The sequence below is a fragment of the Mastacembelus armatus genome, chromosome 9 (genome assembly GCF_900324485.2).
Source record: "Mastacembelus armatus chromosome 9, fMasArm1.2, whole genome shotgun sequence".
Classification (NCBI taxonomy): domain Eukaryota; kingdom Metazoa; phylum Chordata; class Actinopteri; order Synbranchiformes; family Mastacembelidae; genus Mastacembelus; species Mastacembelus armatus.
Genome location: NC_046641.1, coordinates 4007867 through 4035404, shown reverse-complemented (window position 1 = coordinate 4035404; position 27538 = coordinate 4007867). Strand labels below are relative to the sequence as shown.

Genomic DNA, 27538 nt, shown 5'->3' with positions numbered 1-27538 from the left:
TGACAGCTGCTGAAAACAAAACTTTTTATTCAGTAGTGAGGAAGAACACAACATAAGAACAATGTTAAGTTTTTATTTACAAGAAGCATACATAACATGACACACTAGTCCTTGTTTATCTTAAAACTAAGAGTTACTGATTATTGCTGATTTTACATGAATCACACTAAGCTTAGAGTTTGTGCTAACAAGTATATACTTGTAGTGAGATGAAGAAAAGTAATGCGATCACAGTATATTTTCAGCGAGCTTTGAAAGTAAAACTAGTTTGGATGATAAACCTGTTAATAACTGGACATTTGAATCACTGTGCTATTTCAGATCATCTCCAGGTGCTTGTGTTTCTACAGCAGTGTGGTTTTGTCCTATAGTGGTAGGAGACTACATACAGGGAACGCAGAAAGCAACACATATACATCAACCCCAGCTGAAGAAATGAAACCAGGCAGAGTCTAAAAAAAAAAAACAATGTGAGCACAAAACATATGAAGTATGGACAGAAGACAACTGTGACATTAAAATCACACACAGTACAGTATACAATCCGTGGGTAGAAGAATTAGGCCTCGCCTTTTCCTGGAATGATTTGCCCTTTACTTCTCTGTACCACTCCCCAAAAACACACTCATATCTACATTAAAATGGACTCGGAGACCACCAGAAGGACCTGCAAACTGAATAAGGACACACACGAAATGATTAGGTCAACATGCCTGCATGTTGTTGTGTGTTCACTACAGCTTTCAGTCTCATACTTTTTAATTCTGTACAAAATTATGACAGCGTAAACATCAGGGAAACTGAAACGTTCAATTGGTCCTCAGCAGGGAGACATTGGCACAGGTAAACTTTCAACCAACTAAAACATTTCTAGGGAAAAAATGAATAAACATGACAAATATATTTCTATTCATTAAATCATTCCTCAATCACTCGCCCACAGAAATACATCAGCAGAATTTACACCCTGGGAATAGGGAGCTAATGTGCACTGTGACACAACAGGGCAGGGGAAAATATTAAAGTGAAGCAACTCATTAAATAAAATTTTGAAAAAGGAATGATATATTTTGTCCATGCATCACTTAGGGATGTCTTGTATGGACACAGCAGGTAAACAGCACACGCACGCTATCACATCTTCAACAGACATGGCTTTGATCACGGTGGCTCTTTCCAAGTTTACAACGTGTTGACAGTTCCCCCTGGTGGCTGAATAAAGCATCCTCAGAATAAGCAGGCCAGCCATGGCTGCTCAGTAGGGTTCACCTTATCAAGCAGCTGGCATGTTTTCTCTGGACATGATCTTTATGGACAAGTGCAGGACGTTATACTTCGGTAGAGAAGAGAAGGCTCTGGCGTTTGCTGTCAGGCGTGGGAATGCTCTCCAGCTGAAGGAAGTAGAGGAGGACTTGAACCTGTGAAGAGACGTAAGAGGTGATTAGACCCACACAGGTAATCCAAACATCACCATCTCTTTATCCTGACAGGAGTTTTACCTGAGCCATGACCTCCAGAGACCAGCTGTCATTCATGGAGATTGGTTGTGAGCTGTTTGAAATTTTGCTGTCTTTTTCAGAAGGCCGAAGCAAAGTGGGACCAAAAACTGTGGCCAGATTGTGCAAAGACATCTTGTTTATGCTCTCGATTTCAGCCACCCTGTAAGAACAATGTGAAAACTCATACTCACAAAAATGTTTTACTGTGTTTTTTTTTAACACCGTTGAACTATGGTACAATATAACAGTTACTGTAAGTCAAACACAGCCTGTTTGTGTTATTTATCTCTCTGTAACATCATTATAAAAACAATGTATTCTAACTGAGGTTGTTTACCTTTTTAGATGGTCAAGCAGGAAGAGGAAGGTGACAAAATTGGGCTCTGGTAGAGACAGCAGCAGGTTGACCATGCAGCTCTCCTTGGCCACGCTGTCAGACAACGCTGCAATGTAAAAAACAGACATGAATGTCCTGGTGTCACAACCTGCAACTGCATTCATACCCTCATGATCAAGGAAAATGATGCAAAAATAAAGAACCAGTGGCTAACCGATGCCTCCAGCAAAGTTGGGGTACAACTCATCAGTGAAAAGAGGCTCTGGGAGCTCACGGAAATACAGCTTCAATGTTCCAGCAATGGCATTTACGTCCATCTCCCTCATCATGACAGACACGTCCTTATTGTCTACACAGGAGATGAGACCAGAGTCACTTAATACCAGTCCTGCAGGGCTCTGTCTGAGGTTCTGTCTACTGTTGAAGTTTTCCATTATTCCCATATTTGTCAAGTCGTTTTTGAAACTGAACTCACTTGAATCAAATGCAGCCTTCAGTGCCTGAATGTCAGTCGCGACACCAGACACTCTGTAGATTCCCACCTCCTCCATCCCTCGTCGCTCGATCTCCTCCACACACTGTCTCACAATGAGGGGAACCTTGGAGCGCTCTCGCCTAGTGAGGACACAATCACACAGAAACATGTGTTCAAGGAGCCACTCATAAACCAACACAGCATACAAATGTAAATAAAAGAGACCATGGCTGAAACAAGTGTAGCCTGTACTGTTGTTTGCGGTCACTAAACCAGGATTTCCGGTACAATACACACACTAAACACATCAGTAACTCACTTAGTCACTACGTTGATTTTCACTCCAAAGACGCCCGACTGTTTACGTGAAGGCATCCTCTTCAAACTGAACTCTCTGCTGGTGAATTTCATTGAAAGCTTCACCTCAATCTGAAACCGGTAAAGGAAGGTGGTTACTTTAGACAACCACTACAGGCGCTGATAACATAATCTTAAAAACCTCAAGGCTATTCTGTTCAACCTTTGCCAGACAATAGATTCTGTGACATTAACAGGATACTGATAAATGTTAAGAGACAATAAACTTGAACAAACTACAAAGAAACTAGCTCAGTAAAGGTTGTACCATACAATAAATATTGAATGTTTGCTAAAAGTTAGCTAATTGTAGCAACCCTACCAGACCAATTAATAAGACTGACTGACTGTAGTTGCAAAATTCCCAAGTGAACTGAATTAAATTTAACAAGGGTGTGTTTTACTGTTTATGAATTCAACTTTTCATTTGTAAGATGAAGAATATTGTATTTTTTACCATAATCCATGTATGTTTTTTTGTGGTATCAAAAAGCACTGTTACTACTCATCCACCTATTACTGTTAGAGGTTATTCTACTCATGCTTTAATTTAAAGGTGAAAGCTAAGGGAAAGAGAAATAATGATATTTAACAGCTGATGGTATTTAATGGTATTTAACTGCTGATGCTCCATTTTTAATGAACTAGTAGTTAAAAAGTATGAGATGTCAAGTTAAATGTCTGCTTAAAATTGACTTACAGATTTCTGAAACGTTTATTATATTTGTAAGAGCAGAAAAAAGGAAGTCAGGTCACATCAGAAAACCCGTTCCATTTGTCAAATCTGGGCCAGAGTAACAAGTAAACGCCAGAGACTCTTTAAAACACAGTTTCAGATTTGTCAAACTTTTATTCATGTACAGAACTACTTTACAACTTAAACCTCGTTAGCCTCCAGTGGATTGGTGAAAACACTCACCCCATTCATGGTGATGACTGTCCTCTGCCAGTCTTTATTTTGCAGTGTCTGAGGATCCAGCTGAAAAAAGGTGCGTTTTTATTTTAGAAGCAACATCAGATTCTCTTCAGAATTAAATTCAGGAAATATTGACAGTGAGAGAATCACTATGACTGTATTAAGTTACTAAAAGTGTTCACTGTAATCATAATGTGAATTGTGAGAATTAAGATTACTTGTGTATAGCTAAATAAATGTAAGTAAATGTGAGCGTTACCTGATCAATTACTTCCCTCCACCACACATAAACTCCATATGGGCACGTAGTATTACATCATGGCAGTGATCTATTTAATCATCTGACCAATACTGAACTTCCAGCCTGTATTTACAGTGATCAGGCATGACAACATCATGTCCCCACCACTAAGCACCGTGCCTGTCCAACATGGCAAATGTTCTTTCACCCAGGAAACCACCCCAAATCTCATTCAGATAATCCTTTGTTCAGTGAAAATCAATTTCCTTACATAATACTTTTTAACAAAAAGATTAAAGAAAATGAATCAGAAGACAGACTTGTAAATCTCAAAAGAGATCAATCCCAACATCACGCAACACAGAAAGCAAGAACAAGTTTGTCCTCAAATGGAGGTTCAGGAGACATCCTTTACAGCACCATCCAGTGCAGACATGGCCACAGCTTATTTTCCATATCTTTACCTTTGGTTTGAGGAGACTGCTGCGGACTCTGTCCCACAGGCGGGTCCCTGTACTTTGGGATTTTCGTGGAGTCGTGTCTGCCTCTTCCTCCTGACTGCTAGTGGCCTGATCCACACTCTCCTCCTCATCAGGATTAGTCTTACTCATCCTTTCTGGCATGAGTTCTAAAACGTTACTTTCTCTGACTAAAACAAACAAAGAATCCAGTGCTGTTCCACAAAAATCACAGTTTTCTAAATCACTACACTATCATGAGTCCCCGTTCCTTCCTCTCTGAGTAACAAGCAAATATTCATCATCTTCATGGACATGGGCTAGCTGATATTTTCCACAACCTTTTGTGTCATGTTCCCATCTTGGCATTGTGAAACTCCAAATCCTTTCATTGTGGTGGGAGTCAGAACAGGAACAAAGCACACAGCATGTTTGCTGCTGTGTTGTTCTACTTCCCAGATGGATTTGGAGGATTAATTCCTGAGAATCCCCTCCTACCCTCATTACTAACGTGATCACGCCTACCGCAGTAGGGAGTACTGGGTGACAACTCTGTCTCAGGTAGCCCAAGCAGGATCCTCTGGAGCCAATCACTGATTAGAACAAGGGACTATTAACATTAGCATTAACTAACACGTGCTTAGCCTTCCCCAATGTAGAAACAATATTTAGTGTTGAAATCCATCATATAACCCTTTCTCAAAGCCCTGTATACTTATTTTGATTTATCTATTTATTTATTTTCTATTATTTGCTATTTCGCCACCCCTATGGGTGGTGTGTCTTCCTCAATCTCGGGTCCTCTACCAGAGGCCTGGGAGTTTGAGGGTTCTTCGCAGTATCTTAGCTGTTCCTAGCACTGCGCTCTTCTGGACTGAGATCTATATATATATATATATATATATATATATATATATATATATATATATATATATATATATATATATATATATATATATATATATATATATATATGTATATATATATATATATATATATATATATATATATATATATATATATATATATATATATATATATATATATATATATATATATATATATATATATATATATATATATATATATATATATATATATATATATATATATATATATATATATATATATATATATATATATATATATATATCTATATATATATATTTTTTTTTTTTTTTTTCCTTTTAAAAAAATCAGGTTTTCTTACAAATGTTTTCATTAATTACACTTTCAACAGTTTCAATCTGATAGTTATTAAAGGCATCACTCTGTCTTCTTTGTTCCTTAAGTCCATTTATTACCATCGATATTTATTACAACAAAGCAAGCACAAAGGCCAACATGACAGAACAGGTCAAGAAAGTGCCTTAAATACCTGACAGATGTCCTGTCTCCAGGCTGTTGGCTCCAGAACAACCTCACCAGTATCTGGCTGCCAACACTCTCTAAGACTCCATCATGCTTTGACCCACACGTCCAACAGGGAAATCCCTTCATTGGCTGAACAAAGAGCACTATGTTTCTCTCTGTCAGCAGCAGTGCCAACTGATACATTTGGTCAACCCAAAGTCTAATCCGCCCTCTGTCACAACACCCTATCAGGGGTCAAGCTGAAGTGACCAATGGGCACCCTCATGGCTCAGTTCTTTTTCAACATTGAAACGCCCGACAGGGCAGGATTAGGCGGGAAAAATCCTGGAGTCAGCGTGCCAGATAAGATACCACAGTGGAGCTAGTGGACTCAATAGAGGGAGCAGGTTCACACATAGACAGTAGCGACTGTCCAGTAGATGTTAATGAAACTGCACTGATATACATAAATACTGATTTTTAGTTTCCTTCTCTGCTTTGGTGCCATATGGTTACAATATTACATATATAGTTTATTTCATATACAGTATTATATAGTAGTAAAATATCCCATATATATAGTGCATATAGTATCTTACGTTATATGTTCATGTTTCTGTATATATGAAGTTATACAATCTTGTTAAAAGTCTCAAATACTGGACCTCAAAATTTAAGTGTTAGTCTGGCTCTAATACTGTCTTAAAATCATTCTCTCGGGTCCCTAACATTCACAAAACACTGCTTTGACATTCGACTCATGTTTCTCCTAATTTGGTCGTACCTTTATCTGTCCTTTGGCCATGATCTTGTCTGTGACCTCTCCGTCCTCTTTGCTCTGCTTGGTTTTGTTGCAGCACTTCTCATAGCAGAGCAGCCTCAGAGTTTGAGAGCCCTCCAGTTCAATCTCAAACTCCTTGCAGGGTAGCAGAAAAAGCATGTTAAGACTCAGCCCAGTGAACAGCAATCTACTTAAATGTTATCCAAAGAGTTGAAGTTTACTCAACACCATGCCCTATTTCAAAACTGCTCTGATTTAATTTCACACAGTAATATCTGGGAGAGACCCAATCTTTTATTGCCTTTCTAAAAGGCACAAAGAGTGAGCTACTGACAAAGGGGATTGTCAATCAGGTTTATTTTCCTTTTCAAAATTTGCTTTCTGCACTCTGGTTTGCACTCTCACCTCGTTCCAGTTGGGCTCTGTGGAGTCTCTATACACTCGTGTTTTGGCTTTGTTGACAAAGTAACCGAACGAATCCACCTCCAGAGAGCAGTAGAGGTCTGGTGAGCAAAAGTAGAAGTATTTTTAACAGCTGAATCAAAATGAAACTAAGAACCACGAATCCACATTAATCATCTGGTTGAAAGCTGCCCAGGGTATAAGGCATATTTGAGGCAGCCTGTACACAGTGTTACTGGCTAGTCCCACTTGTTTCCCTGCAGCTGCCCTCCAATCGGAGGGCATGCACAGCCTCTCAAGATGCCAGTGATATGGCAAAAAGAAAGGAACAAGCCACCTACTTAAGCTCTGTTTGATCCCTGATGCAGAGTGGATGATGACATTCAGAAAGCCATATAAACCAGAAGATTCATCATCTGTGGAAAGAAAAGCAAAGAGTTCGGGTTGAAAATAAACTAAAAAGCTGTGGGTATGTGAAACGGCACATTAAATCCTCAAAAGGCAACGTAAAATGAACCTTACCTTCCTTATTCATGGTCATGGGAATAGTGTGGACCGTCTGGAGCTTCACACATGAGTTAGTGAGCATCTGCAGCTCCAGAGAGGTCAGAGAGAAGCTTTTAAAACCTATAGGACACAGGTTAAGGTAAATGGATGAAGCAAAAGCAGATAAAAATTATATTGTATATAAATAGTGCCATGCAGATCCCGTCAGTATATTTTACAAAGAAAAAAAAACCCTCACACTTCTTCTGCTGCTCACGAATAATGTCCCTCCACTCGGCACGCTCATAATCAGAAGAGATGAGAAATGTGAAACCCTGGGAGACCGAAAGCAGAATTGTAGTCGTTTATTGTATCTCATGCTGTTAACAGCAGAGGGCAGCAGAAGCCAAAATGAAACTTATTTATTGAAGGTAGGAGCTATTCCCAACTCCCAGCTGGGTAAGAAGTTTCATTCACTAACTAAACATATGTTCTACATCCATGTTGAAATATGCCAGGGTCAGGGTCAGGGCTCCCGACTCACCTTGCCATTTCTGTTGGCCACTCTGAAGGCCATGTTCGGGGACATAAGCAGCAGCAGTGACTCTTGCTCTGATAATTTCTTCCTCAAACGTTCAATCACCTTAGGCCCCTTGGTGGTTCTCTACAGAAAAACAGTAACAGGGTTAATGTAATACATGGCCTCCTGTCTAGACTATTTGTTTTATTCACGTCTTAATCTTTAAGTTCCTCTTTTTATTCCAGTTTTCAGACTTTGGTACAAAGCGGTCACTGTGGTGTGTCAGTACTGTAGTCCCTGCACATTACTAATAAACCGATCATAAATGGCATGTTGGATTCTGTCATGTGTTCCTTGTATTTTGTGTTAGTGATGCTGCATAGGTGTGCACATCCTCACCTTCTCTCTTTGGATCTCACTCTTGATCTGAGAGATTTTAATCTTCATAGCATCAATCTCCTCATCCTGGATCAGTGGAATGGGGGTGGACTCACAGTCCTCGATGGTCTGGAAGGTCAGGTCAGCCAGTGGGATGTACCACTTACAATCATACTGTTGTCCTTTACTGTTGGAGGTCAGACACGTGTATAAAGACATGGTTTCTTAAACTTCCTGAATTTTCTTCACCAAGTGATTGTTATGCTGTCCTGTTTTCACAGCAGAATAGTTTGTTAGCAGTGGGAAACCAAAGATATGACACACCAAAACCTTTATCCCCTACTGCACCCTCTAGCTGCTCACAACAAAACAGTTCTAGTTTCAACAAAGCAGAATTTACATTAACCACTTTATTGTCTGTCTGGGCGGAGTGACAGGAATTTGAACCAGTGGACTGTCAGGGTCAAAAACCTGAATCTCCATCCTCCGGCTGGATGCCGACCTAGACTCACCCCGCAGCCTGTTTCTTCAGCTTGGCGCAGAGCAGCAGGTCGGTGAACAGGAAGATGTGACGGAGTTTCCTGGAACCTTCCACCAGCTCCACCATGAAACGATCCCTCAGCAGCTGACGGTTCTGCCAACAGGAAATGAGAAATCACGTTATTGCACTCACTAATCAAACTGTGCTGTAAGAACTGATGCTTTTGACTATTGTATCACTGCTAAAAAGTACAGCTTCTAATTATTTTTGGACTGATGTTTGGACATGCTTGGAATTTAGTCAGTAAATGTATACAGTATGTTTCCTCAACCTACAGCTTTGATGACCTCTGTTTTTTTTGGTAATGTAACCTCAGCTTCTCCGCTTCTTGTCCAGCCGTCCTGCTGGGGAATATAGGCGGATGTGATGACACAAGCTCTTCCTGCAGTAACGTGCATCTACAGTCCCTCTCCTCCTTTTGATGTCAGGGCTGGGGCTGTTTACACTGATGCTGCCCATGTGAGACCTTTCCATCCCACACCAACCACAGTTTGACAAAAACAAGGAAATCACCATGGCATGATTTTCCTCTGCTGTTTTCTGAACACTTCAGGCACTCAAACGTGTTTAGCACTCACTGCCCTGGTTTCAGAAAGACGTGGAAGATTTGCATCCACTGTTTTGTGACACAAACATGGACACAAATAGTCAATAATCCAATGGAAAAACAAGAACTGTCACTGCACTGTGGTCACACCCTCCTGACAATGACACTAGATTGTATTCCTATTTTTCTATGGACTTTAAGGAGACATTACACATTGAGGCATGTCAAAGAGTTGAAGCTAAACAAACTCATGGGTTTAAATGGTCATGGTAATTACAGAGAGCTAAAAACACCAACAATGGATGTAAATTTAGCCAAGGTTCAACAACAAACCCATATTTTAAACTGGCTGTCACACGCTGGCTTGTTATCTATCAATCTCCTTGTGGGATTTCTGACTTCCTAGACAATATACAGAACTGTTCCCAAGAACTGTCTTTGATTTGATATTCCACCGTGGTGAGTAGGGCCAGTTCCCAGTAAAATACAGAGGAAGTCCTCAGTCAGGTCACTTGACTCAGACCCCTGAGATGCACGGTTTGGGGGGGCAGAAGGATCAGGAAGCATGGGCGTGTCAGTGCACACCCAGTACAGAAGGCTAGTTATGCAGTAAAGTTGATAAGGCATGTTGCAGGTCATTTCTGGGAAGCAGAGTTGACACCAAAGCAGGGACGGATGGGAGTGAGCGCAGGGGTAATCAGCGGGTTTTCCTGGTTTGCGACACGGAGACCCTCGCCTCCAATGTTTGCAGGGTTTGTCACGAGCTTCCTCTACGTTCCACTTCCTTTACGACTAAAGCAGACAGGCTGAGATGAGTCAGCTACAACTTGACTCACCCACCAGTTTTATTGCAGATTCCAGACACCTTGTGTTCAGAGCTTTTTACTGTCAATAGTCAAGATATGACGGTAAGTATGGGGGTAGATATGATCTTGAATTCCACAATGCTGCTGTCTGAGTGAGCCAAAAGGTTTGCTCTATAATACTGTGGAGTCTTCATTTATTCATTTCTTCACTCTTCAAAGTTTTAGCCACACATGAAATTTGGTAAAGACATTCATGCACCCCACGGGATCAATTGTAATTCTGTCATCATTTCTATTAACATCACCACCAGGTCAGCATTTTTCTTTGTCCAATACAATAAAAACATTGGAAGTTGGTGGAAAAATACAAGCTCAATTATCGTAAGGATGTGTGTACTAAAAACAGTGTGGTGCCTTTGAGTTAGAAGGCCTCCAAAACTGAACAGACATTAGTGAATCATGTACAGGACAAAGATTAAAACATATCAAAGTAGAAGCCATGTGAGGAGCCAGTATGGTGGTGACAGGTCTCATAGCTTTGCCACCTGAGTGGGAGCTGATCCTTGCTGCTGTATTTACCAAAACACATGTTATTTGTATTTGCAGCCCTGACTACAAGGGGAATCTCTCAACCTGCAATCACAAAATCTTAAGTATAAGGCTCAAGTAGTCACTAAACCAAACTGACCTCTCCCTTCTTAACTGTCATGGACTGTCTGCGTGGGGTGATCTCTTCATTAATACTGGACAGGAAGTTCTGGGAGATGCGCAGGGCGTCCTGTAAGTGGGGATAGTCTGGGTGGCTGGATGGTGTGTGCTTCAAGAGGTCCTAGAATAAAATAAAAAAACATGATGACAAATTCCATTGCCAAATTCTCAGGCAGGCAGCATGCTGCTCCAGATTTTTGTAAGGCACGCTGACTTACATGCAGAACCAATGTGCTGCGTGTCACTCTGTCCACAGGTTTGTAGAGAAGAGCTGTAGAGGAGGAAGAGTCAGCTCAACAAGCCTAGTCATTAACATGGAAGATGGCAATTCATTTCACTCGGTACTCACTCTCCAATGAATTTTTAGATGACTGGTCTTTGCAGTCCTTTGTGCTTTTGACCTTCAGATTCTGGCAGGAAGATAACACCAGAGGGAATGGTGAGAAAAATTACCCTCATTAAACCAGAGCAAATGCCCCACAGCGCAATTAAAACAATCAGTGTGTCTGTGCAGTGCAAGGACTGCTAAAACTGCTCTGTCATCACTTGTACAGGCAGCTGTACAACATCAAACACTCGCCCGCTACAACACCGCTGTGCGTAGCTTGATTACATACCTCAGATATCTCTGCAAACTGAGCGTTTGCCTGGCAGCATTTGTCAGCCGTCTCCACAGCAACCTTATAGTTATCCACAAAGGCTCGGTACACTCCAAGCTGGCTGGCCTACAAGGCACAATCAACATAAAGAATAGATTCACAACATAAAAGCAAAGGTAGATCTTACCAGTCCATGATTCTCACTCGATATGATACAGTGTAAAAGTATTCTGTTCTCAGCCACACGTTGCCATAAAAGAAATACATGGATAATTACAAATATTCAGTGAGGTACAGTGTTTGCAGTGTGTGTGCGTATATATATAAAAATCTATGTAGATCTGTGTGTTTTTCATCTTCATTCAACAACAAACACTGAGGCAGCTCTTATTCAGCGACCTCCTATGGGGCGTTTTGTTCTCCTTTACTGCTTGGCATGCAGTGTAGTGAGGCTTTTATCTGGCCAGGAGATGACTCCAGGCAGTCTACTCACATGTGCTCTGCAAGATCCACTGAGCATTACTACCAGCCAGAGACTCGCACCTTTTCCCCTCAGTCGGCCCATTTTAAGCCATCATTAATGAGCGAGGCACGTCGGTCCATTTGATTAAAAATAAAATATATTATTTGATGCTTGTTCTTATCCAAATGATAAGCTTCAAAGGAGCTGAAGGGTTTGCCACACTGAACTAACTTCGCATGTGGTTACTAAACCCTCATCATACAGTGGAATGACTGCAACATTTCACTGATATTAGCCCATCAGATACACTGTCAGACTTTGTCTGTGTGGTTGCCTGACAGTGATCTGCCCTGTTGAAAGAAGTGGAAAAACAGGAATTTGCTGCTTCAGCTCTGAAACATTGTTACTAAATGTTTTCCTCCAAAATTCTATCTTCAAATCATTTGAATAATCAAAAATAGGACTGTATTTGTCAATTTTCTGAGGCATGGTTGATTATATTTGTGGGAACACAGAATTAATGGATTTGCAACATCAGGGCCTTGCTTGTGTATGCTTGTGTTGGCCCACTTATCACACACTGACATGCATAAGAGATAATTCCTCAGTTGCAGTTACAACATGAACATTTTGGTTTTCTTGGTTATCCTATTGAAGTTAATAAAAATACTATATCATCACTGTACCAGTTTCTGAAAGAGGTCGCCCACACACTGCTGGTGGCTCCAGTCCTGAATTCTGGGCAGCAGAGCGTCATAGAAGTCCTTGTGGATCTCATGAAGCTCTGGGACTTTGAAGAAGATGGTCTCTATTTCCTGGATGGTCAGCATTGGCTGAGAGGTGGTGGCTGCTGCCCTCAGAGGCTTCATGGGCTGCATGAATAACAACATTCAATGAAAACAGTTACTGAATATACTGTAAATGAATAACCAATAATCCAAGTTCATTTGCAACTGAAAATATGTGTCAGTAAGATGAAAAAATAGCAAAGTTAAATAAAATTAATGACTTTGTAGAAAAAGACAAAAACGCTTTTTAAATCTTTGTTGTAAATGAATTGCATTCATATTCTGTAGTCAAGGCTTGCAATAAGAAATAGGGAAATTATTTTGTGTGTGCATTACAAGTTACACTTACTATCAGGAGGGCCTCCAGGTGGCTGAGGTAGGTCTCCTCACTGGCTAAGATTCCTGACAGAACCCACTTTCTCATCTCCAGCCCCTTCTCCTGATCCAGCTCCACCTGACACAAACACGTTGGAGAGAGGAAATAAATGGGAAACATGATAAGAAGTCATTTCCTACATTATAAAACATTAAAATCATCATCATCATTTTGACATAATATGTGAACTGTAAAGGGAAATGATTTTTAATAAACCACCTAGACATCTAGCTGCAGATGTGGGATTAAGAAAGACCAGATTTGATTAAATTCTGTGGGAGTTTAGGATTCCAGGAGGCCCACACCAGACTCCTAGCATCTTAAGGAAGACAAATGTGTTTCTAGTCCAGGAGTTGTTAATTGCAACAGGTCATACCCATCAGTCATCCTGGTCACTGGAGTATCAGGCTGTATCAAGATCTTCCATTATATTAGCTAGATAAAAACAAAAAGTTGTATGCTGAGCAGGCTCACCCCCACCCTCAGCCATGACTTCGGCTTTGAAGATCACCATGTGTACACATCAGAGGAGAGGAATACCACAGATAGGACGAGAGCAGAGCAGAAGGGGAGGGGATCTGGGTCTCTATATAACATCTGTTTGCCCGCAGTATGTTTGATGAGCACAATGTTTTTTAAATGCTTTGCTGATTGGAACTAGTTTTTTTTTTAGCGCTCCTCCACTGATTTTACATATGAAGTTCAGAGTACTCATCATGAACTGTACTACTGTTACAGCATTTGTATGGCATCTAAAGTCTAAAGTCTGGAAAAAAACAAACAAACAAAAAAAAAAAAAACAGATGACAACATCAGAGTTACTGTCAAATTAATAACAGAAAACCCTGCGTTTGGGGTATTGTGTATGAAAGCCACTGATATTTTTAAGACACTGAAGGAGTAATAACAAATGTGCAGTATCATGGGAAATGTAGTATTTTGAAACTTTCCCCTAATTAAGGAGAAAAAGTGAACTTATTACTGTTTCTGCAGGTCTCCAAACGTTGTGTAACGGTCACCTTAGTTTCTTTTTAAAAGAAATGTGTTCTTTGCTCTACTTATACAGACATGGATAGGATTAAACCCAGCAAACATCTGATAACTGGTCTCTTGAAAAGTGGTCATTTATTTTTGAGAAACACTAAGACTAACTTTACATTACGATATTAATTTATCAAAATTATCATGTATAATAAGTAAGGAAGAGCACTGCTGAATAGACTGCCCACCTGCACGTTACATTACTGGCCTCGTGTCAGATTTTACAGGTGAACTAGTGATTTTTTTAATAAAACAAAACATGAAGGAGAAACTGTTTTTCCAAATTCAAATTCAAATTCTACAGTTTCCATCATGTTTATCCCTCATACGCACATGCTGTGACACCCAGGAGTAGAATAACAAGTATCATTATCCATTTTCAAGAGGGAGCTCATGATTTATAGGAAATGCTGGTGCAATTCACTGCAACACTTGCACTAAGACTGGCATGTGTTTGAGATGACAAATATCTTAGAGCTCTGAGTCATTTTTTAAGTAGTTATATTATGGGGAAAATGACCTGGCCTGAAATCAACTTTTGCACTTAAGAAAAATATGGAAAAATATCAGCAGGATTGACTTGGTACACCAAAAGCAGACAGGACAGTGAAGGACAGTGCAGCAGAGAGAAGAGCGCAGCAGCATCAATGTAAACTGAGAGAAACAGCTAACATGTCAGACATGGTGGGAGTTGACCCAGTAACATTACCGACAGCGTGGACTCCAGTGAGCCAGAGGACTGGGTGTCGTGGCTGCTCCGGGTCTTTGAGCGGAGCCGTGGCGAGGAGGAAGGAGATTCAGTAAAGGACAGAGGGTCGTGACAAGGATGGTGCTCCTCTGAGTGCTCCAGGTCATATCCATAGGACAGAGGGGTCTCGTTGTAGGGAGGCTCTGTGAGAAACAGTCAGACAAAGGACAATAGTCACATGGTCTATCATTAAACTGTTAAGTTATGTAGTAAACACAGTGAAACATCATGGGAAATGCAGCAGACTTGACATTTTTTCTGTTGGTATTCTCATACTCAGTGGTGCTAACAGAGCGCTAATATCAGAAGGTTATTTTTATGGAAATCATTGGAAAGATTTGATAATAAATGCAAACTGCTCTGGGAATATATGCCAATAAATGGGATTTGAAATGATGAATGCATTAAAGCTGCACTAATCCACATTTTTATATTAACGAAGAACAAAATGAAATGGACACTTAATGTGACCATTGTCCCTACTTGTGACAAACAAACAGCCAAAAATCATCCCATTCTGCTTTAACTTTCAACCCTATAGACCATTTTAGTCTCTTAATGCTCAGAGTTTTGGATCTGCAGCCTTCACTTCACACTAAACTAAATCTTAATGCTGCTTTGATGTTTGGATTTCTAGATAATACTTTGGCCTGGTCTTAAAGACGGTCTGGTAGCAAACCTGTAACATGAATTATTCCTGCACTGCAGCACTGGTTGGTATCCAGTGTGTCCAGGTAAATATATCCATGCAACTCTCTGTGATTTGCTGTGGGTCCTTCCAATAACAGGCTCTTGAAGGCAACATGAAAAAGCCTCAGAAAGCAAAAGGAACAATGGCCTGTTCAGTTCATTTTTGCTCAAGGGACCACCAGTTGGTTAACCCCGTCATAAGTAATTTGCAGTGTATTCTTAGAAGTTGCTGATATTTTGCCCATACCCTGTGCAGTAAGACAAAATATAAAAAATTAGAAAAGCACTGAACTTCTTCTTCACAGCCTCGGAAGGACATGCAGGTCCATTAGTGGCCACTATAAACACTACAATAAGCACAAAGCAGCAGCCTGGTTGTTTACTGCCATTTGTCTATATATCAAATCCTTTTTTAACCTTCATAAACCTGTGACCTACTCAGATCTACCACAAAGCCTGCACCAGCCTCAGTGGGCATGTGCCAGGAGAGTGGATAAGCCTGGGGAGCTGCAGAGACAACATGTTCTCTGGTCATGCAAGGGTTGTTGTACAATGTGTTTTCAGGACAACATAGAAGCTGAAAGACACTGCAGTGATATGGTGTAATATTCACTGTGTGTATGTGTGTATGTGTGTGTGTGTGTGTGTGTGTATACCACTCATAGAGGTCTCAAAGCTCAGATAACAGCACAGTTCTTCCAGAAAATCAGTCAAAAAAGCAAGAAAAGGTTTTGCTGTGTGACTTGAAACCCAAATGTTTTACATCATGCTGATGGCAGTGTAACAAATGAGAAATACATGTTGTGCTTGTCATCGCTGTGCTTTCAGACTTTGCAGGGCACCCTGAAGATGAGGATCAACAGGCTCTGCATCCTGTAATTAGTGTCATCCACCCCTGACTCACCAGCACTTATCATCATTATCGTCGTCGAGGATGTGGCTGTTGGAAGGTGCAGAGACCTCAAAGAGCAGAAACAAACTAAACCGTACATGTCTAGCAATGTTGTATACTGTCTGTTACGAAGAGGCTATAAAACTGGTTTAGCTCGGCTTGAAAACAGGAAAGAGAGGATTCCGGAAACCAGCGGAAGATAAAGCAGAGTCACCCTGAAGAGGCCTGGAAAGCAGGCGGACTGACAGGATGACATCCACAGAGGCCAGGACAAACACACTGAGCTCAGCAGAGAGGTCAAGATATATACTGACTGCTTGAGGAAAAGACCGCTGAAGGTCAAACAGCTTCAGAGCACAGGGGAAGTCCATGTGAAAGGCCACTCCGTGCTCCAGTGAGATTATACATCAGGCTAGCTGAATAACACATCCTCTGTTGGGCTGCAGCCTCAGAGCCACAAACTATCTCCTTTCAGTGGAAAAAGGAACAGAGCTTGGAAAAACACTACAAACAGGGAAAAAAAAAAGGAACTAATTTCAAAATGCATTTAGCAGTATTACATACTGAGCCATGTGTGTCTTTGGTAGGAAAGTACACAGAGCTCACTTGGCTGTGTGGCAAAGTGGACATCACAATAGATCCTCAGTGTGCGCCACTGTTCTAACATTCACAGGGGCCGCTACTGAGGAAGTGTCCAGGCAGGTCTGTCCGGAAAAATCTGCACTTCATCTGCTTCAGAGCGGAAACAGGCTTTCGGCACAAGGTCATCTTTTCACAAACAGCTCCCTCTCCCACTAACTCACATGTTCCACTATGGTCGTGGCAATCATACTGAGATGCCTGTTGAAATTAAAGACCTAACAGAGCCTCAACACTTGTATGAATCTATGCGTATGGGTAAATGGAAACATTTATTTAAAGCACAGTAACTCAAAGAATGTGAGTTGCTTATTCCTAAAGATGTCTTGTTTCTTAAGATTTCTTCATGTGCTGTGGTTGTAGCTTTTGAAATTCTAGTAGTTAAATAAATCCCTCATATTTCAAGACGTTTTGCACAGGACATAACCTTTGTGAACGGACTAAACCTCACTCAAAAACATTTTTCAAATCAAATTAATGTCCATACCCGCACTGCAATTTCTAGTTTTTGACCAACTTATATTAGTACAGCGATACCTGTCATAAGACAGCATCAGTCATTCTTGGATAAATTCAGTTTTTCAGCCAGTTTCGAATGCTCCACAAAACTGTGTTGATCTGAAAACTACACGACAAAAGCCAGAGTGAAGAGATGATGCAGGTTCTTGTTTTTACTCTGGAGTATTCTGGATAATTGACAAAATAAAAAGTATCACACAGCAGGGCAGCAATGTAATGTTGGCAGTTCTGCAGTCTGTCCTCCCTGTGCAATACCCAACTGGAATCAGCTTAAAACGGTTTCAACTGTGCAACAGAGCTGCAATAAATACATTCTAATGATATTACATAAGATTGCTGAGTGCAACAGCTGTGGTTGTGAGCTGTGTGGAGCCATGGATCAGAAAGAAGCTGATTTTGCTTTGGACTGTCTCTGAACTCTGTAATTCTGTGGTTTTCAAGAATTTCATTTGACTGTGTTCCTAACAGTCACAACTTTTTTAGATGCCAGATTACTGCAAATCACCAAAAAAAAAAAAAAAAAAAAAAGCAAGATTTTAGTTGGAATCGCCTTTTATCACACAATACACAGAGCATTTTCTTTCCCACACTACTGCGCTGAATACAGTGCCTAAAAATAGAACTCAAGGATATATAAGGACTCAGCCAAACAACTGGTTCCTAGCTCTCTAGTTGGCTAATCAGTCATCATGAAACACTTTTCCTTCCTGCAACATGTAAACAGCCACATTCAGTAGACAGTTACAATGTTTTGATAGCAGGAGGCATGTTGGAGGTCCTATTGATGACAAACCAAGGCATATTTAGTCCTAATCCTAATCCATAGAAATGAACTATGATAAACAGGCAGATACAGTGACAGATGTGCAGAGGAAAAAGTCTCAGAGCATCAGAGACTCACCATCACAGAAATAATCATGTGGTTTTATTTCCCAACACAACAGTATCAAGGAGGAACTTTCTCTTGGGACACCTTTATTTATATTTCTGTTTTTAGAGTCAGACTAAAAGCTTGTGTTTTCAAATGAAATTGCCATCATCCTGTGACATGGACACAAAAACTCAGCACAGCATTTTCACTGCACAGCAGGACATTTAAATATGGGGTATGACAAGCTTGGTATTGATTCTGGAAACAACCAAACAAGAGAGGCTGCAATCAGAGAACAGAGATCAAATTCAGCCTGTCTGGCCCTCCATTTGAACAGTTAAATTTACCACAGATAGAATATCAGTTCTCTTCTACTGATGGGAAGACAGCAATTCCCAAAAATAATAGCAGCATCAGTAAGCCCCAATTCCACCTCTGGGAAAAGGCACAGTGCCGGCCAGCCTGGCACAATGACTGATCACTGATCAGTGTTTTTAAATAGCTCAAGGGAGGCAAACTCCTGACAGATAGAGTGAATCAGAGCCCAATTACTGCTCCCCTCTGTGAACATATTGACCATCTACACAAAGATCAGTAGGGTGGTAGACAGAATTTAGATTGCAAACTCCCCAAAATAAACACCATAGAGCAAATGTGCTGATTGATTTAAGCATCTATAATTTACCACAGAGGGGCGGGGTGTACAATGAAGGACGTCCTGTCGCCTCTCTAACTCTCTAATGGCTGTATAGATCTGGAGAGAAAAGTTGCACCTTTGAAATAAAAGAAGCAGAAGATGCCAATGTGAGATGCTGTTAAAAGCTTAGCACAACTTTATGGTTCCAGCAAATGGATTTTCCTCTGGACTGTGTGGTCACTGGGGAAACAGCAGAGGCGGGGAGGGCAAACAAAGGGGAGCCTGCTCAATGGTGGTGGCTTTTCAGACACTAGATGTAGTGACCCCTGCCCGGGGTCTTTATAGTTCTCATCACTTTATGGTAAGAGGATAAAACTTGATAGATTTACCTGTGATGCACTTCATGATGACATTGAACTAATGAACAACAATGAACTAAAATTTTGGGCAAATTCAAGTGACCTTATGATAGCTCTAGATGAAAAGCCAGGAAATGGGGAATTAGGAAGTTCTTACAATACATCTTGAGGGTGGCGTGAACGTATACCACATGGCAATCGAGCCAATGTTTGTTCAAGCATCTGACTCAAAACCAAAAATACCAAACGTGTGAAAGACAGGATTTGCCTGCAATCCATCCAATAATTTGTAAGATGTTACAGTGCAAAGTTCTGTATAAACTGCCCAACCCTATAATCCCTTGAGCCCTCCTGCTAGTGTGGCTAAAGATTTGTATTCTACATGCTAAATGTTGGACTCAACATGTTCCTCCAGAGCCACAGAACACATTAAAGAACTGTTTTCACAGGCTGCGTAGTACTCAACAACAGTAGTACAATGATGCTGACATTCAAAGTCCCATACTATGGCAAACACACCCATCAGAGAGTACATACTGCAAGTGGAGCATCTGTTACAGCACTGGCACTGGCTGGTTTTTTGGCACGCTGTAAAAATGTTAACCAAAACATCATCTTCACAAACTGGCTCCCTCAAAGTTCCTGCTGGACTGGGAGGCCCTTTAAACCACAGGGCCGGTGAAGGCAGCGAGGCCCACCAGTACCCGCCTCTGATCTGTTGCAGGGCAGCCTAAAATTAGTGCCAGTCATTGAGCACTGTAGGTCACAACTGGAGCGCCTAGCCAAGCACACCTACTAATCTGTGTGTCGAAATAGCTTAGAGTGGTCAGACTACTGCTTGTAATGTGAGAGAATCAAAAACTGTTCCAGTCTGTGAAAATAAACAGACAATAGAGCACATGCACACACTGGCTACATACACCATAGCTGTTTTGTCTTATCTGGTTGTTGTATTAGGGAATAATTCTGTTCACACTTCTTGTGTGAAAGGCCTGTATTTAGTCCTGGAGCCTGGTCAATGGTTTTACAGTGAACACAAACATACTGTAACTGCTGACACTGCTGATTATGATGAACACACTTAAGTCATTTAACCAGCCACATATGATCAAATATTCATTTGCATGTCTGAACAGAATTAAATTTTAGTGAACAGACCTTACCTGATGTGTTTTAATGTAACAGGCTTAGCTGTGATCAGCCTAGAAACAAATGATGTCAAAAGGGTTATCTGAGCTCGGACACTATAAATTAATAACAGACATATATTACAAATTGAGAGCATGGAGTTTGAGTGGATCAAACTTTCTTTTTCTTTTGTGTCTTTCTTAATATGATTTACTTTCAAATTGCCACTTGTTGTTAAGGCACTTCTCACTCATGCTGACCTTATACTCACTTTGCAAAAGAACATTTTGACTAAAACAAACTGAGTGACACAACAAGCTCCGTGGGTCAGGGTGTTGTGAGAGGTGAACTCATACAACACTTAACATTTCATTAGCCATTTCCCCCCACACCCCACAAGCAGCTGAGACATTCCATAAACACTTGGCCTGCCAGCCAGCAGCACAGAGGGCCCTTTGAGTGGGACCCGGGAGGGGAGCTGAGGCTGCGGGACCAGAGGGCTGAGGCAGAGCACGAGGGAGGCTCCCTTAGCCCAGGGAGACCTGCAGGCTCACAAACATGCCAGAGATTTTTTCTGTTAAGCTTTATCTGTGGAAATGCATCAGTTAGCATCTGAATAGAGAAGCTAAAGGGGAACTTCAGGGTGGATACCTTGCATAGTTTATAACACAAGTGTTTTTATTATGTTTTGTGATCAGGAGGAACAAAATGGCTATTCATGGCTTTAACTGTGAGAGCAGCTGGCAATGGCTGGCCTGGTGTACTGATGGCCTGCCAGCTTTTGACCACTTTACCCAGTACACTGCACAGAAGAACAGGTGTTTTTCTTACACATTCATACACACACACACAGACATGCGCGCGCACACATACTGGCTGCCCTTGAGAACTGCCAATACTTCCTCTGGTCAGCCTACATTTACTCTAGGAAAGGGAGAGGCTGAATTCTTCAGCTTCCTTGACCACTAAACCTCAGATGTTGATATCCAGGTACAATGATAGGCCTGTCTGGGTCTCCTAGAGGGACCTCAAATATTCATGAGTCTGCAATTAACTGGGAGTACAGACCAGTGCTGCTGCTGAGGCAGCAAGAAGTGCCAGCCTCTGGACTGAGGCCAAGTCATCCAGACAGACTTCATCACCTTTCAGACAGACACTTTCTATTAATGTCACAGCCATCTGAGACAGACCTGTCTACCACCTGAAACTGCCATTTCTGGCCAAGGCAAGCTCGGCTAAATGTTTCCTAAAAAAAGAGACAATCTCCTGATATTTGCTAAATGATTATGATTAAACTAATGGGAGATTTATTATGTCCCTTTGGCTCACCTCTTCCTCTACACCCTCTCATTCTAATACATTAACCATGAGACAGTCTCCATGGCCAAACCCTTCTTCATCTACAGGCTGCGGCCACAGCCATGTCAGTGCCATAATGATAATTAATCATGGCAACATAGACCCATCAGAGAGGTGGCCTCCTTAAAGGCCCACAGCTAATCAGCAGCTCTCACAGCTTGACAACTGGCCTAGATAACCAGAAATCAGGAGACAACAATTATTCTTCTATTCATAGAAAACACTCCCTTGAGACGTGTCAATTTTAGACTGGCCATTTCTCACAGTGATGCAGCTGAGTAGCAGCAGGACACATATGGGATTGTTTGTGTCAGATAGTAGCCATTTCATTTTTCCCAGGCAGAGACAGGCTGCCACCACGCTAGACACTCGAACACTCACACAAAAGCAGCAGGAACAATGTCAGTATAGTATCTGTTGCAGACATATTCCATGACAGGGTGCAGAACATAAACACACAGACACACACACACACCAACTACAGCCTAGCAAGCCTAATTTGAGTTGGATTGTACCCTTCATAAAGCCTTGTGTAATAGTTACACAAGGCTTAGTTAACTGGAGCATAAAGCATCTTTACAATGCTGAGATAAAGTTAGCTTTACTAGGATGATTTAACAGATTTCAGTGAATGCCACAGCGCTTTATGATAAATGCAACCAAGAAAACTTTCCAACTGCTCTGTAAAAGTCAGTGACCACAACAAAGAGCAGTTTATTGCAAAAACTTGCCTGAAACCAGATCCCTGCCTGAAGCCTAATCCAGCAATGAGCACAGTAATGTTATTAAACCAGAAAATAAATCCAGACTTCTGGTAATCCACAAAGCAAGGTCCAAATGAGGCAGCTGTGCCATCATGTCAGCAACAAGTCCACCCTGGACAAAAGCTGCACCTCAGGCTCTGCAGCATGGTGATTTGAACAGAATGTGTCAAATGGGACAGAGTCAGTTTACTGGTCACGGGATGTACTATTCAGCCGATGAAAACAGCTGTGTACTGGGCGTGAAATATTGAATTGAAAATGAAACTCCACCAACAAACCAACTAAGACATTTTTTTTACTCAAGCATGTCTTGGCTCTGGATAAGCTTTGGCTAGTCTGAGAGAATTTCTGATGATGATGTCATTAGGTTAATCATCTTCGGCCTGGAGATTATAAATTCATAACAGAAAGTCTGGGGACATGAACATTTACCAAGCAGGAAATACATAATATTGGTTGCATTATGGGAAATGAAGGCCTAAGCATTTTTGGAATAAAAGTCAGGATTTCTCTGCCTCTGCTACATCAATTTTGACCACTGTTTTTTTTTTTTTTAAATCAGTCTATTCCAAACCCCAATCCTTATAGAAGCTCAAACTTAATTAAGTGGCCAGGGTGCTGTTTTGATTTTTTCCAAGTAACTTACACAGAAATATATTTATTCTTTAGAGAAACATACATTTTCTGTGTATCTACTCTTAACTGCTGTTCTGTACATCAATCAAAAGAAACACACCAGAGCCATCCTGACAGATTGTTTTCAGTACTGTGTGACAAATGGTACAGATGCAGACCCAGATTGAATGAATTTAGACATTTCAGTCATCCAACCAGTGTGGTAGCTTACACTTCATGCTGATTATATCACAGTCTATCTGCTTGTTTGTCACATACTTTGTCAGAGAGCTTTGGCCTGCACCACCTTACATAACAACACACTATTCTGCTCATCTGCTTAATCTGACCCACAGCACTTTTTTCTGGATAGAAGCAAACAATTTTCCATGTCCAATCCTAATACACGCTCTGCAACCCAATCCCCGTTTACTGAATATTTGGCCTCTACCAGCAACAACATGTGGCCTCCCTTGTCGCTCATTCTGACAAACGTTCTTGCAGAGGAACACCCACTCCCACCTCCCCTTCTGTCCTTGGCATTACCAAATTGCCCAGACCCCTCTCCTTATCCCACTTAACATTGTTATATTGTTAACATGTCAATACTCATGTTCAATGAGTGATACTGCTATTGTGTTAACGCATAACAACAGGAAACACGGATGGCAGGCATTTCGATTGGGACCCGTGTGACACACTTTAAGCCCATCTATCCTCTTTTTTGAGTGAGTTGTCAGGGCCTTTTCCAACCCACCTCCTGTAACAAAGAGCCTCCCTAAATTTATCACGCTACACATACCCCTTTAAGTTAATTACTCAGCACCAAGGACAACAACACTGATGTGCGTTGACATGAAAACACTCAGGGTGGACAGAGCAGAGCGACTGCGAGGCCCGGGGGCAGCTGCTGTCTTAGTCAGAGCATCTCTGTGAGAGTGCTGCAGCACTCAGCGTGCACAGAGCAGAATGGGGAGAAAAAGAGAGGGCAAACCTCACAAAGGGGAAAGAAAACACCACCGGGTTACTGTTAAGCATTTGGGTATGTAAAGTAGATCTCGTCTATCCAAACGCCTTTTGTGGCAGATTTAGTTTTTACAGGATCCAACATAGTGAAATCTTCTTTTTTCTGTGCAAAAGGTAAAAATATTTGAATGAAAATTCAATATTCAATATTCAATATGGAAAATGCCTGAGAGAAAATTCAGTTCTCATTAATGGAATGAGAACACATATCAAATCTGGCCTCTTTTTTTGTAGGCCATGTTAATCATAATAGCTCAGTTCAATCAGCTAAGTCAAGTAAACTAACAAAGAAAACCACAAAATATGTATTAAGATGATAATATTAGCATTTTAGGATGGATTTATTGTATCAAGACTAAATATTACAACTTTACTCAAGTGATTGGATGTACACTTTACATATGAGTGCTTATTATCGATCAAGGCCAGCCAGGGTAAGCACAGACCTGTCTTTCAGAGAAGCCTTTAAAGTGCTGAGTGCTGCTATCATCACTATGCATTTATTTCATCACTTTTCCATTTTTAATCCTAAAAATCAAAAGCTTGAGGAACATCTGTGTTGTGCAGTGTACCTTGCAGACCTACCCAGATCTCCTTGAACACCGTTGTCATGAGAGGTCCTGTTGGATGTGGTTGAGTCCCTGTCACTTGGCCAGATCTGGCCCATTTTACGGACTCCAATGATGGACGCTTCAGAAACCATGACCTGCTGCTTCAGATGTTTCTGAGACAGAGGTGTAGGGGGGCTACTGCTCTCAAAGGACTGCTGAGAGTTCTGGGAGGGTGAACGGCTTTTCTCCCTGTACATCTGGTAGGTAGTGGGGCTGGGAGACACCTGGCTGGACTGGCCTGAGGAGAAGTCCTCCTCGCTGGATGTTAAGTTCTCGTTGGAGCTGCAGTCTGGTGTGTAGCCACCTCCTACATCATCAAAGCTGCCAGGGGAGTAGGAGCGCCTTGGCCAAGTGAGGTGTGCATCCTCCTCTATGCTGCGGTCCCTAATGTGGATGACTCGAGTATCCCCGTCAGTCATCATTCCCCCAACATAAACACTGGTGTAAGGCTGGCACTCCAGTGGCTGTCGCTCAGACTTTCCCCCAGTGGAACGTATCACACTGTCTTTCAGGAAGTGTGGGCTGACCTCTGTGTCATCATATGACCCATTGTAGCTGCAGTTCCCCTCAGTGGATCTGCCTCTCTGAACAGACTTGCTGATGTCCCCTGTAGCAGCTGACAGGTTCCCTGGGAGGGAGTGCAGGGACCTTTTTCGCTCCATCTGCATGGCCTGACAGCCCAGGGTGCTGATCTTGTCAGAGACCTCTTTGTCATTCACTTTGACCAGCCCTCGCTCGTGGTGGTACTCAACGTTCACATAGAAGGGTTTCTCCTGTCCACTCATAACTGACAGAGCTCTGCCATCTCCAGCTGTATGAGAGTGGGCCCTCCTGATGCGCTCAAAGTTGGATCTCAGCGCTGCTACTGACCCTGTGCCCACAGGGAAATCAGGAATCTCTGACTCCTGGCGGGGAGGTGACACCCCACTCTTCTGTTTTGCTGGCGATGCCCCATCCACCACCTCTACTTCTGGAAGCAATTTACACCTCACTGTTCTGGCAGGGCCTCTGTCCTGCTGCTCCTCCACTGGAGTGTCATTTTTGTGGGATCTCTGGCTGTCTGGGCCACTGGGCAGGTCTCCGTCATTTGCCTGGGGCATCCTTCTAAATCCCCACCTCTGCCCGTCATAAGACTTCCTCTCTTTGGCAAGCAGAGTCTGGAGGTAGATCATCCGAAAGCGCTCTTTGTTTACTTCCTTCTCCAAGTGCTTGATAGACAGCTTACATTTGTCCAGCTCCTGTTCAATGTCCCCCTGTGAGTTCAAGTCCATGCATGGGGGATCAGACTCAGGGAACTGGGCTCTCCATGCCTCCACAAATCCCACCGGTTCAACCATGATCACTCTGACAGAAACTACTTAGTCAAATACCAACATACACACATACATTTCTAAGGCATGAACTGGACTGAACTGTCTATAGCTTAAAGCTTCCATAGTGCTAAAGTACAGGCAGGAACAGTGTTTTCAGGAAGGATCCACTTTACAGGGAATAAAAGCTGCTTAGCTCACGGTCTTTACTCACAAACACAAGAATAAATCCTCCAGTCTCTTTACTCCTTTGGACAAAGTAAAGGAGAGAGTGAGATTAGCCTTTGTCCTCGCTTGGTCCCTCGTTTTGCTCGTGTATTCTCTGGGGAGCCCGTGTCTCCCTCTGTGTTGGGTGTCACACTGACTCTCAGAGCTGTGGTGTCGCGGCTCTTAGCGCTACAGTTGCACCAGAAAGAGGAGGGGCCATAGATGTAATTTAGGTTTACACCACAAAGACATTAAAACAGTGATACTTTGTCAAAACTCTGTTCTCGGAACACAGACTGTTCAGGTAAGAACCGTAAAAATCACCGGGGCACGTGCTCCCGTGGAAACAACAAAAAACGCTAGAGCAGCTGTGAGACCTCACGAGGAGACAGAGTCCACTTTAAAGGCAGAAAACGTCTCTCAGAGCTGGGAACAAGACGGTGCAGTCTTGAGGCTGGTGCAGTTCAGGTAGATGAAAGATGAAAAAACGAGTTCCCGATTTCCAAAGTAACTATCTTTTGACAGCTGCTTGAATCCAGCTCTGATTTCTACCCCCCAACAAGAAACCAAGCGATCTGTCCTTCTTTCCCACCCCGTCTCTTTATGGCACTGCACGCTTGTCCTTTCAGTTATGCTCTGAAAACTGCGCTTAATCCTGGCAAAGTTCATTGTGTTGCAACCTGGAGCATTGCCTGGTACAAATATCGCCACCTGCAGGTTTAAAGGTCTAACGAAGCAGTCTAAAGCTTTGCACAAACAAATGCTTCACTTCGAGATTTTGGTAAACTAGATGTACCAATGTTGAATTTTATATGCTGTAACGTGTGCATCATATTTTTAACTAGCAATACAGTTGAAGAGAAGAACGATAAATGGTTTTATGCGTTTAGTTCTAATCAACAGAGTGTGGTATTTATTTTGTTTTTGATTTTACTGATTTTTAGTTCCAATACAATAATATAGGATATGTCAACTTAATACCAGATATTCAAACGGAGTCTGGGCTACCTACCATAAATCTAAACACAGGCAACAGCAGGCCGGTGGAGTATGGAGCCAGAACAGTGACAATTAGACTTTCACACTGAAAA

General features: G+C 41.7%; 1 protein-coding gene across 1 annotated transcript; it reads right to left on the bottom strand.

Annotated features, from left to right (window-relative positions):
* Positions 1-57: 57 nt before the first annotated feature.
* On the bottom strand, positions 58-26267 carry si:dkey-91m11.5 (BCR activator of RhoGEF and GTPase). The gene is made up of 23 exons (XM_026320984.1): positions 24905-26267; positions 14782-14963; positions 13005-13109; positions 12554-12739; positions 11423-11530; positions 11155-11215; positions 11024-11076; positions 10786-10926; positions 8716-8837; positions 8225-8390; positions 7850-7969; positions 7565-7640; positions 7342-7446; positions 7161-7235; positions 6823-6920; positions 6421-6552; positions 3588-3647; positions 2631-2740; positions 2312-2451; positions 2051-2185; positions 1837-1942; positions 1500-1659; positions 58-1418 (listed from the first exon to the last, which is right to left on the bottom strand). The coding sequence occupies exons 1-23, from the start codon at positions 26265-26267 to the stop codon at positions 1329-1331; spliced, it is 3894 nt and encodes a 1297-aa protein (XP_026176769.1). The 3' UTR covers positions 58-1328.
* Between the last annotated feature and the right edge of the window lie 1271 nt (positions 26268-27538).